General features: G+C 44.3%; 1 protein-coding gene across 3 annotated transcripts in view; it reads left to right on the top strand.

Annotated features, from left to right (window-relative positions):
- The window catches only part of Sparcl1 (SPARC-like 1), a 34,981-nt gene that overhangs the window by 11,322 nt on the left and 10,733 nt on the right, over positions 1–12,926 (top strand). The window contains exons 2-6 of one of the 3 annotated variants that reach the window (NM_001359016.1): positions 3,594–3,718; positions 4,994–5,058; positions 8,000–8,128; positions 9,394–10,389; positions 12,306–12,375. In NM_001359016.1, the coding sequence (NP_001345945.1) occupies positions 5,005–5,058; positions 8,000–8,128; positions 9,394–10,389; positions 12,306–12,375 (1,249 nt within the window). In that variant the 5' untranslated portion in view covers positions 3,594–3,718; positions 4,994–5,004. Of the gene's footprint in view, positions 1–349; positions 528–3,593; positions 3,719–4,993; positions 5,059–7,999; positions 8,129–9,393; positions 10,390–12,305; positions 12,376–12,926 lie in introns of all 3 variants that reach the window. The other 2 variants (NM_001359014.1, NM_010097.4) reach the window with 2 other exon arrangements.

Raw genomic sequence — 12,926 nt, 5'->3', positions numbered from 1 at the left:
AATTTTCAGGGCTCCCTGTTGGCTGAACCCAACAGGAACTGGATAAGGGAACCTGTTGATCCCGGAGAGGGGGGGGGGGGCGGGGGAGGGGTTAGTGTCTCTTCCCAGAGTGGAGGAAGACAGGAAGACGTGAATAGCCACACAGGCTGTGACCTGCTGAGAATCCTCTGTGTTTTTGCCTTGCTGAGAGGGGATTCTTCCTAAGACAGAATCAAATACAGCCTCTACCCTTTTCCCAAGAGTTTCTCTAACTAGTTCCAGCCCTAAAGCTCTTAAGGGCTGGTTGCCCTAAACTGTGAGTGGTGAGCGATGCTGCATCACTGGGTAAGCAACTGCTTTCTTCCTAAAGGTGTTTGCCCTGACCAGGCCAACAGGAGACACTCCCACCATGTGCTAAGTCCTGGAGGGACTACTCGGAGTGCTTTCATTCCCGGTTCACACAAGAGCCAAGACCTCCTCAAAGCACACCAGTATTCCCCAGAGGCGCCTGGGACCATGAGAATCAGGCTACTTGGAACTGTGTCTAGGTATTATTTGCTGTTTTTCTTCATCCTGAAAGAGACACCCCCCACCCCCCACCCCCCACCCCCCACCCCCCACCCCCCAGTGAATAATTCTTGGGCCATTCACACAGTTGAAAGCACTTGAAATGCCTCTTAACTAGGACTGGACAACTGACTTCTTTAATGAAAGGGACAATTTCCACTGAGGCCAACAGCTTTATTTCATACTCATGGAGTTAAACTACTAAGAGAAACTCAAATAAAAGCAATCAGAGGAGAAAGACAGACCCAGGCGTTTGATGGGGGAAAGCTAGCGGGGAGGGAGGTAAAGAGATCTAAAGGTAGAAACAGGATATCTGATCACAGCAGGAGCCAGCCTGCAGGCTGGAACTGTCAGACTTTTAGCAACGTGAATACATCACTGTCCTAAGTCCCACAGTATCATTCTTGGTGTCGAGTGCAAAGGGCCTCCAGATTCGTGAAGCCAGGCAAGAGTTTGTGTATTGTATGGAGCTTTCTTTGTTAAAGTAAAGGAATCAAAATCAGGCTCTGAACTCCCTGAGGCTCGCATGCAAATGAGGACTCTGCAACTTGAGCTTCTTGGTTTTGTGATATATCTGTCACTCAAGCATCTAGTTAGCTAGATGCTACATAAGATGATAGATAGATTGATATAGATAGATAAGTTGATAGATGGTTGATAGAGACATAGATAGATTCATAGATGATACACAGACATACATAATTGATAGATAGATAAATAGAGGGTTAGAGACATAGTCAGGGTTTCTATTCCTGGACAAAACATCATGACCAAGAAGCAAGTTGGGGAGAAAAGGGCTTATTCAGCTTACATTTCCATACTGCTGTTTATCACTAAAGGAAGTCAGGACTAGAACACAAGACTATCAGCCCAGGGATGCTACCACCCATAGTGGGCCCTCCTCCCTTAATCACCAACTGAGAAAATGCCTTACAGCTAGATCTCATGTAGGCATTTCCTCAAGGAAGTCTTCTTTCTCTGTGATAACTCCAGCCTGTGTCAAGTTGACACACAAAACTAGCCAGTACACATAGATAAATAGATAGATACAAATTTCAGGTGTTTATATCTAAAAGATATAGGCAAAAATACTGTTGAGCAGTAAATAATGCAATAATGAAGATGCCCGGCATGCACAGAGAAAGGGGAACAGGGCAAATGCTGTAACCGAATTGACAAAGAGTAAATATGGCCAAATCACATCGCTAATTACACTAGGAGATGGAGCAAGACAGAGGCATGCTAAAGGCCAGTTCCTGAGGGGAAAAACACTGAGAACTGCTTTGTGGGTCCATGCCTGGTGGAGGGTGGGGATGAGACACAGGGAGATTAGCATGTGGTGTGACGAGACAGGAGCTTTGAGAGGGATGGCGAAGAGGTTTGCCAAAGTGCTCATTGTAGTCTTACCCTGAAAAGCCTGTGGGATCCTCCAAACATAATTAAAGTAATCCCTCAATAACATGGCCCAGAAGAAAGGGGCCGTGTTCATTTCTTCTGAGTGAGAGAAGGGAGCTGTGAGGATGTCCATGCAAAGCGCCCATTGGAGTATGTATGGTTTCCATGACCAGATGGGCACAGTGGCAAGAGAGGGGCAAAGTGAAGCATTGGCAACCTTCTCCTTGATGGGCAGTGCTGAGGAATGGAGGTGAGGTCACAGGTGGAGTCGCTGAGTGCCACACAGGGAGCGCATTGGCTTGCAGTATTAGCTACTATTAAGACTGTGAAAAGAAGGTACTTTTTCAATACAATTATACTTTAGGAAGCACTAAGAGACTCAACTTCTATTTCAATCATCTATTGCGGAATACCACAGTGGCCCCAAACAATACCTCTTACATAATAACATCTCTAGATTTTATGGCTCAGGAATCATAGAGCTTGACCAAGGACACATGAAAACCTGAGACCAGGGCTGGTGAGATGGCTCAGTGGGTAAGAGCACCCGACTGCTCTTCCGAAGGTCCAAAGTTCAAATCCCAGCAACCACATGGTGGCTCACAACCATCCGTAATGAGATCTGACTCCCTCTTCTGGAGTGTCTGAAGACAGCTACAGTGTACTTATATATAATAAAAATAAATAAATAGGTATATAATGTCATTTAAAAAAAAAAAAAAAAAAAAAAGAAAACCTGAGACCATCAGGAGTGGAGAGCGGTGTCTTCAGTGGCTTAACCTTCTCTGGCAAGTGGCTTCTGTGACCAGGATGCAGAAGTTTGGAACATGGCTGCTACTGTGATAGCATGATCACTTCATCAAGCAAGTCACTGAGGACAGCCCAGATTTGAGGACAGAAATGAGACTGCATTCAATAAGAAGAGCAAAGACTTTACCACCTCATCATCATAATGTCCCTACATGCAGAAATGCGAGAAATGGTCTCCAGACAGCTAACCAGCAAGCATCTCTTGGGATACAGCTAATACCTCTGCAGCTTTGACCCCTAGTAGGCTGTCTCTTTCTGTTGCCAAATGTGTCATCTGAATATGGCACATATTGAGTAGCCAGTGGCAGAATTCTAGACGTTTCAGATTCTCAAGGCTGGGTTTCCCTAGAAAAGCCTTACCCATAGCATGAGTCTAGCTGAAACCTTTTAAAGTTTCAGCTTAAGTCTTCCATCTGGGAAGAGCATCCTGTTCTGTACCGGATGAAAAAGCTCCCTATCACCCCCCCCCCAACCTCAGCCTCTCTGGGCTTATGTCCATAAACACTGTTGTGTACGAAAGACCATGAGAACACTCAGTGTCGAGAGAATTTCAAGTCTGTGAACTAGTAATGACCAGAGTAACTAAGCTGTTTTCTGCCTTGGAGTGTTTCAAGAAACTGACAGTTTCACAGGGCAGAGGTGGCGCATGCCTTTAATCCCAGCACTCGGGAGGCAGAGGCAGGTGGATTTCTGAGTTCGAGGCCAGCCTGGTCTACAGAGTGAGTTCCAGGACAGCCAGGACTACACAGAGAAACCCTGTCTCGAAAAACAAAACAAAAACAAAAACAAAAAAGCCAACAACAACAAAAAGAAACCGACAGTTTCTCACTTCCTTGTCACAGGTGTGGGAGTCCCACATGGCTAGATGTTCCCGTCTGGGTCTCATGGGAAAGGCTACTTCTTCCCCTGTTCAGTAGATGAAGACATGACTTGACCAAAGTCTCTGAGCTGTTGGAAGGCAGTTCCGGTATGCAGTTCAGACTCTACCTCCCTACCCACTGCTCTTTCCGATGTACTTCTCTGAGCTAGCTGATAGACCTAGAGAAGAACTTCCGTCATCTTAGGCCCACGGCACAAAATTGAGTCATCAAATATAACTCCACACACGCAAAAATCTTGTCTCTCTCTGCATCTTTCATCTAGAGTTTCATCTGGGTCTTTCTGAAAACAAAGCCTGCATTTGTAGAAAGAGCACACCAAGTCTGAATGCCTCAAAATAAAGGATTTTTACACTTATCCCAGAATAAATGGTATTCATCGTACTGAGCAAGGACATCATGGTTTTCATCTTCAAAGGACTCTGCAAGCATCAGCAAATTAAGCCTCCTGAGTCCTCAGGCTGGCAGTTGTTTTCAGAGCATCTCGAATTCCCTAGTATGGTCGTGGGCCTCTCTATACAAATCAGCACATCCAAATTAGAACCCACAGACCATGAAATTGTTCCCCTCAATGTGAGATAAACCCAGTGCCCTTGGCGAGTCAGCACGTCCAGTGACTTATCTTAAGAACAAGGAACACACAGGAACCATCTCCCGTTTTTTTAATATTAGACAAGCATTTACAATGGCTTACTGGTAGTGTGTCATCTTCAATAGTTTTTACATCATATTAAACATTACATTTTGAAATAAAGAAAAAGGATACTGCCGTTTTCAATGATTCTTTACAATTAGCACTTACTGAGACAATCAAGGATTTTTGAACTATCATCAGTCACAGATATATCCTCTGTGTCCCCTCTAAATTTAGTATTTACTCTAAATTTATCTTGTTTTTGCTCTTGATTCCATAAATGAAACATTGTTATTTAAATTCTTATTCTCTGAGAATTTTACATGTGAGTACTATATTTACATCATTTCCACACCTTCTTCTTCCTCTTGGGTATCCCCTTCCCCCGGGAAAATAGCCAAAATATATTTCAGAGAAAAGATTGTCTGGAGGTTATGAAATATGTAGGGATGCCATCGGTTTCCTAATAAAAACACTACAGTTGGAGCTGAGCTGGGGGGGAGGGTGTCTCCATTTTCTCATTGTACATGGAAACATAAAGGATCAGTTTTTATATGAAAAAAAAATGAAGTAAGAACTGAAATAACTCTGCCTACTCCTATGCATGAGGCTACTAGAGTGTAGTCACCTGGAGAGTGGACAGTGTCCAACGCTAGTCCTTGTGAAATTATCTAGGAACCTTCCTGAAGGAAGCCTCCGTGGTCACTGATGCTGTCTTCTTGATTTGCAGATCTAGCCAGCATGAAGGCTGTGCTTCTCCTCCTGTGCGCCTTGGGAACCGCTGTGGCAATCCCGGTAAATGTCCTTTCTTCTGTGGTACAGCCCTCCCTCTTCTGTCTGCGTTTGGGAGCATTGTCCTTCAGATGCTGACACAGGAGTCCATCTCAAGTTCCAAGCAAGCCTAGAAAGACCCAGTCCCAAACAAAGACACCCCCCCACACAAAATAAATAGTTCTTTTAGGGTGGCTTTGGATTCTTCCAAATTACATTCTTTATTGCCCAAAGTGCAAGTGGTATATATATATATATATATATATATATATATATATATATATATATAATTACTTATACTTTTAAAAAAATATATATTAAAAGTATTTTTTCAAACAATAAGGTAAAATAAATATACAGCACAAAATGCTGTCTATCATCTTATTAGACACAGTGCACCCCAAACAAACAGCCAGGGAGAAATATATTTTTTTAAAGATATATTTATTGTTGTATGTGAGTACACTGTAGCTGTCTTCAGACACACAGAAAGAGGGCATCAGATCTCATTACGGATGGTTGTGAGCCACCATGTAGTTGCTGGGAATTGAACTCAGGACCTCCGGAAGAGCAGTCAGTGCTCTTAACCACTGAGCCATCTCTCCAGGCCGCCAGGGAGAAATAACTTACAGATCTGTAGAAAAACAAAGTATTTAACATGTGTTATGTAATCATTCTCCTCCAGTATTTTCTCCAAGATCAAATGCATGCTCTCTGATTTCTCAGATTAAGACTCTCTCCTGATAATCTATAATAATGAAAACAATGTGGTAGGACTATAAATGTTATGGTGGTAATCATAGAGTGGCTGCTATCTCATCTCTGGGCTGTCCAAGAAAGTGTGCTCGAAGTAGGCATGACTAGAGCATCTGTGCTTCCCGGTCAGGCACACTCACCCCGCCACCATCTACAAGTGATAAAGGCGCTACACTTAAGTCATACTCTTGGGACCATGTCTCAGCCTGAGCACTGTAGGGAGGTTTCCTCTTAAGACAGATCCTGTGATCATTATTGGTGTCCCACAGATGGCCTGTGTCATCTTTCATTTGTGCCGTCTGTTTTCCTTCACCCATTGGAAGGACCAACCTCCTCTAAATAGACAAGCAACTGTCCCCTTTTCTCTGGTCTAAAATTCTGTCCTTGCGTTTTAGATGAATGGGAGCCGGTTTCTGACAGCTGAATCAGCAAAACCAAGCTCTATCACCTTGATCAAGCAGTTCACGGAAACAAAGAATTTATGACAGACGCTAAGAACCATGCCTAACTCATGTGGAGCAGTCCCGTTGAGTTTACACACTGTACTCTGAAATTAGAAATACGGGACAAACTAACATAGAACAGTTCCCACAGAAACATCGTTTTTCTCCCGAAAATATGTTCTCCTTTTGGAGTGGTCACAGATTCAGCTTTGTAAACAGGCACCCAGAGTCTTTGAACCAAATGTTTGGTGACACGCCCACACATAGACACAAGCCAGATGTTTCCTTTCTGGGACAATTTATTATAAGCAGACTCAGCCAGATGCTTAAAAGCTAAGTAACTTCACAAGACCCGCCAGTTTAAAATCCTGTAGTGTTTTCCAGCTCTGCTTGAATTAATTCTTCAGCAACTCGTAGTTTCTGCATGACAGGAAGATTCCAAGCAGACTCTCAAGAGGCTGTGAGGAATAAATACAGGCGTGACCATGATAATGAAATAGATTTCAATCAGCAGAAACTTCTGGAAGAAATGAGCTGCCTGCTGTTCTAGTGTGAACTTCTTGGGGCTAGGAGGAACTTGGAGGTTCAGGAGATAACGCGGGTCTCCCCTACCTCTACTGTCTCCCAGGACACTCAAGGATGGGGGGGGGGTTACCAAAATAGTCCCATTCTTTCTCCTTCCCCTCTTCCCTTAGCTTCTTTCAAAACATTTTCAGTGTTAATCCTCCCAGCTGAGAAGCTGGTGGGATGCAAAACAGCAGCCAGATCCTCACAGATTCTGCACCCACTCTGCTCACTTCATAGCCCACGGTCAGCCCTCAGATAGCTGCCTCGGACACGGATAGCGCATGCGTCAACGTCACTATTGTCAGGGAGAGTCATTCTAACTCCTTGAACTTTACAAAATAGTTTACACGCTCACTCTGTGTTTCTGCTCACCTTGCCAGTGGTGACGCAAGCCAGCCACTTGTCAAGCCCCAACAGAGCCTAACAAGCAGTCACCACTTGAAGGGAGACTTCCCTCCAAATCTAGTTCCTCAGCTTCCCTGAGACACAGTGCATCACTGCCCATCTCTTCCTTGCAATCTTGAGGGAAGCCATTGCTCTTTGCAGCCAGACTCCACGGCTGCTGTTACCTACCAGGCTCCATGCCCTGAAATCTTTGAGTTAGTTCTAAATTAAACCGCTTTTTAGTCAAAGATGTCCTGATGCATGTTGAAACCAGTGGGGACCAGAAAATAAATAAGCATTTAGCAAAAATTGTATAATCTTTTCTGCTAATTATCTGTGAGAACTTAAAAGCAGGCAAGGGACTGGACAGTGCTATATCCCAAGGTTAATTTTGTTTTTCTTATTCTTCAAGGTTATAAAATCTGTTTTTGTCAATGTTTGAAAATTCCAAAAACTCAAGAATGATCATTGTTGAAATGTTTTCAGCCAGTCTTTGTATGTATGTATGTGTGTATGTATGTATATGTATGTATATATATACATATGTATATATGTATATACATGTATTTCATAAATACACATATATTTATGAAAGATATGTATATATATATATAAATATAAAACCTTTCATAAACTTGACTATAATCTTTTAGTATATTTCAGACATTTGCTTGTAGCCTAGGAAATTCTAGAGAATACCATTCATTAGTGTTATCAGTGAAGATAGATCCCAGTGCTGGTGATAATAGCAAGAACTCAGATTTTTTTTCAGTTGGCTTCTATATATTAGCAACATAAAGTCTTCACTTTTTCAGACAAGTACAAGGTTTCTCTCTGACCACTCCAACCCAACTACTGCAACACTGGTGACACCGGAAGACGCTACAGTCCCCATTGCCGGGGTTGAAGCTACAGCAGACATAGAAAACCATCCCAGTGACAAGGTAAAAATAATCGTTACATTAATGCCATCGTTTATCATTTTCCCTGAGAATTCAGTATCAAAGCATCCTTACAAGGGTAATATATTTGATGTGTTTATGAAAAGATAAATTGCTTCTCGGCCTTTTGGTTAAGATCAAGTGTAGAAAAGATAAAGCAATATAAGGGATATGTTCTATGGGAGTGTAGAGAGGTGTGGGGAAGGGGCTATCTCAGGGGGCCATGCCAAGGCATCCCTTCCCCCTGAGGAACCAGCCACAAGCGGTATAGTATAGAATAGAGGTTTTTCAGGGAATGGGGAGGGGAGTTAAGAGGGTAGTAGAGGCAGAGAAAGGGAGAGAGAGAGAGAGAGAGAAAGAGAGAGAGAGAGAGAGAGAGAGAGAGAGAGAGAGAGAGGCCAAGAGAAGCAAAGAGAAGCGAAGAGAAGCGAAGAGAAGCAAAGAGAAGTAGAGGCTGGCCATGACCACGTGGAGAGAGGGGGAATGGAAGAGCCCAAGAGGGCAAGAGAGAAGCAAGAGTAAGGGGGGGGGCAAGCAGTCCCTTTTACAGTGGGTCAGGCCTACCTGGCTGTTGCCAGGTAACTGTGGGGTGGAGTTTAGACAGAATGCTAGCAATAGCCGGGCAGTGGTGGCAAACACCTTTAATCCCAGCATTTGGGAGGCAGGGGCAGGCAGATTTCTGAGTTCTAGGCCAGCCTGGTCTACAGAGTGAGTTCCAGGACAGCCAGGGCTACACAGAGAAACCCTGCCTCAAAAACAAACAAACAAACAAAAAAAAACCAAACAAAAAAAGAATGCTAACAATATTCATTTCTAAGTTTCATTTTGTAAGTACGATAATCACACAAATTCTCTGTAAACACTAGAAGTTATGGTGACTAATAGTGTACTTGCTGCAGTGAAGTGCTCTACAACCATTTCCTTTTACAAAATTCAAATTCAGGCTAACCCTGTGCTCTAGAATGGAAAGAACAACATAAATATGTTCACATGATAATGTCTGAAGAAACAGAAGGAAGAATTTTTTTTAAGATTTATTTTATTTACATGAGTACACTGTAGCTGTCTTCAGACACACTAGAAGAGAGCATCAGATCCCATTACGGATGGTTGTGAGCCACCATGTGGTTGCTGGGAATTAAACTCAGGACCTTTGGAAGAGCAGTCAGTGCTCTTAACTTCTGAGCCATCTCTCCAGCCCAGGAAGAATGTTTAATGGTAGCTTTGTAGAGATAAATAAGAATACCATGTCATTTGTTTTGTTTAAGGCTGAAAAACCTTCAGCACTTAATTCAGAAGAGGAAACTCATGAACAGTCAACAGAGCAGGACAAAACCTACAGCTTCGAGGTGGACCTGAAGGATGAGGAGGATGGAGATGGGGATTTAAGTGTAGATCCAACGGAAGGAACACTAACACTGGATCTACAAGAAGGTACAAGTGAGCCTCAACAGAAAAGTCTCCCGGAGAACGGCGATTTCCCCGCGACCGTGTCCACTTCCTATGTGGATCCTAACCAACGCGCAAACATCACAAAGGGAAAGGAGAGTCAGGAGCAACCTGTAAGTGACTCACACCAGCAACCGAATGAAAGCAGCAAGCAAACCCAAGACTTAAAGGCTGAAGAAAGCCAGACACAAGATCCAGACATTCCCAATGAAGAAGAGGAAGAAGAAGAGGACGAAGAAGAGGAAGAAGAGGAAGAGCCGGAAGACATTGGTGCCCCCAGTGATAACCAAGAGGAGGGAAAAGAACCTCTGGAGGAGCAGCCTACCAGCAAGTGGGAAGGAAACAGAGAGCAATCTGATGACACCTTAGAAGAGTCCAGTCAGCCCACTCAGATAAGCAAGACAGAGAAGCATCAATCTGAGCAAGGAAACCAAGGGCAGGAGAGTGACTCTGAGGCAGAAGGAGAGGACAAGGCTGCAGGCAGCAAGGAACACATTCCACATACAGAGCAGCAGGACCAAGAAGGGAAAGCTGGCCTTGAAGCTATTGGCAACCAGAAGGACACTGATGAGAAGGCCGTTTCCACAGAACCTACCGATGCTGCCGTGGTGCCTAGGAGTCACGGAGGAGCTGGTGATAACGGGGGCGGGGATGACTCTAAGCATGGTGCAGGCGATGACTACTTCATCCCCAGCCAGGAATTCCTAGAGGCCGAAAGGATGCATTCCCTCTCCTATTACCTCAAATATGGCGGCGGCGAGGAGACAACGACTGGCGAGAGTGAGAACCGGAGGGAGGCTGCAGACAACCAAGAGGTGAGCGAGAATAGTCTTAGCTGTGCTACCCACATCCCCGCACCCTGGTGTGCGTGTTTATAGCAGGACTTACTAAAATACAGGGCAGGGTGAGCATCCTCATCTGACGTGACTGAGAACAAAAGCATTGTGATTGGTTTTTTTTTTAAATTTGGAGATTGCATGTACATAACGAGATATCTGGAAAATAGAGTCCAAGTTTAAGCACAAAATTTTTTCATTTTACACACTCTCTCTATGTGTTGTATATAACTTATGTGTAATTTTTTACGATATTTTTATGTGTCTCTCTTTTTTTGGGGGGGGGGGGTTGAGACAGGGTTTTTCTGTATAGCCCTGGCTGTCCTGGAACTCACTTTGTAGACCAGGCTGGCCTCGAACTCAGAAATCTGCCTGCCCCTGCCTCCTGAGTGCTGGGATTAAAGGCGTGCGCCACCACGCCCGGCTTATGTGTCTCTTTTAACTGTGACCTGTCAGCACTCAACCAGTAGTTGGATTTTGGAGAATTACATATTTCAAGCACTCAGATTATGGATTCTCACCTTGTACAATTATATCTTTTTCTGCCTGCCTCCATCATTAGACTGAAAACAACATGTTTTTATGTGGCCTCCCATTAGAAGGTGACCTTGAATTTGAGTGACAGTTATTTGAGAAGTATGAGAAACAAAGAGCTAGAAATGTTAAACATTGCATAGGGAAGGAAAAGAAGCTAACAACGAGACCCTCATTAAGTTCATAAAATAACAAACAAAACAAAACACAACCCTTCTAAGCATTATTCCATTCGGGAGCGAGGGAGCTGTCACACTTGTTTTGTCTGAGCCTTGCTCCCTTTCTGAGAGGTCATAACTCCCCAGCACATCCAGCCTGTCCTTTGAACAGACCACGTGGATGTCTACAGCTATGGGAGCGCAGAAATGCAGACAGTAGAATTAAAAATCCCTGTAGCTGCCTGGTGGTGGTTGTGCAGGCCTTTGATCCCAGCACTCCAGAGGCAGAGGCAGCCAGATCTCTGAGTTCAAGGCCAGCCTGCGATACAGAATGAGTTTCAGGGCAGCCTCGTGTACAGAGTGGGTTTCAGGACTCAGATAAACCCTGTCTCCGAAATTAATTAATTAATTAATTAATAAAACACACAAAAACTCCGTCCCTGGAGCTGGCTGGAATTTTTGACAGAGCTGAAGAATGAGCCTGCTGTCTCAAAAGTAGGCGCCACTCTGATCCCGCTGAGCCCCTGAGTCTCTCAGAAAACCCCCAACTGACTCAGAGAGACAGCAACATTTGTAAAATTAACCATAAACATTAGAAGTACTGCACTATTACGCAAACACACACCCCGATGAAAACGCAGAAGTTACAGTAGGGAGAAAGGGTTCTGCTTTGATTTTAGTGGTTTAATCACCTTGGACCTTCTGGCAACTTCCTAGCAGCACCCCATAGAAACTGACCCTGTCTGGGGTGGCAAGAAGTCTCAAGTCCTCAGACCTCTCCTGCCATTCTAAGGTAGAAAATGTCTTACACCTCAAAACCTGCTGAGAAAGTTTTATAAACACCTCCATGTAGGTGACTGATGGACCCCCCATTCTCAGGACAGAATCCCAAGATAATATCATGGAGACAGCGCTCTCCCGACTCTGAAGGGGTGATCCTATCTCACATGGGGTGACTCTTGCTCTCCAAGGGTTACTGTCTCACTCTGCAGTTGCAGGGGTTTCCCAACTGAGATCTGAACATGCAGGGCTCTGTGGAGGTATGCAGGGCTTTGTGGAGGTATACACAGCTCTGTAGTGTTAGGCACAACTTCTGCAGAGGTATGCACGGCTCCATGGAGGTATGCACAGAACACAGTAAGAGAGAAAACAAATTACTGCTCTCTTGAGAACACTGAAATTCTGCTCTTGCTCTTTTCAAAGGCCAAGAAAGCTGAGAGCTCACCAAATGCTGAACCTTCAGATGAGGGCAACTCAAGGGAGCACAGTGCTGGTGAGTGGACACTGTGTGAGCTGCAGCTGGTCCAGGAGGGATGGAGTCTGCCATTTGGGTTAGCACCCCTTCCATTATGACCCAGAAATCCACGTCCCCAGCCTCCCCAAGGAAATAGTTCATAAAGTGTTGGTATTTCTAATATATGTTTGATAAACTATGGGTCATCACGCTTACAAACTGAAAGACCTGTTGAGATTGTATACAAAGCGGTCTATATCCCACCCCACCCCCAGACCCCACCCCACTTTCAGCTCTGAGAAGTACTGATTCTGCTACTTATTCTCAAACCCATTCTTCCCAACCATGAACATCTTTAATCTCAGTAAATTAAATTCCCTGGCTTATCTTCAGACCTCTCTGCACCTCGTTTCCTACACCTGAGATTCTGAGGGTCTCAGGCAAGCCAAGAAAAGCTCTGGCCCTCTTCCAGCTCCAACCCAGTCTGTTGTAAAAAGATGTCTAAACTCCTGTGCACAGGTCTGATGCCAGAGAGTCCATCTGCAGATTAGCACATCAATTAAAGTGGTTCCCAGCATCTTCCTGCTCTC

Source organism: Mus musculus, chromosome 5 (assembly GCF_000001635.26).
Source record: "Mus musculus strain C57BL/6J chromosome 5, GRCm38.p6 C57BL/6J".
Lineage (NCBI taxonomy): Eukaryota > Metazoa > Chordata > Mammalia > Rodentia > Muridae > Mus > Mus musculus.
The sequence above is the reverse complement of the archived record's forward strand: the minus strand, read 5'-3'. Positions and strand labels throughout refer to the sequence as shown.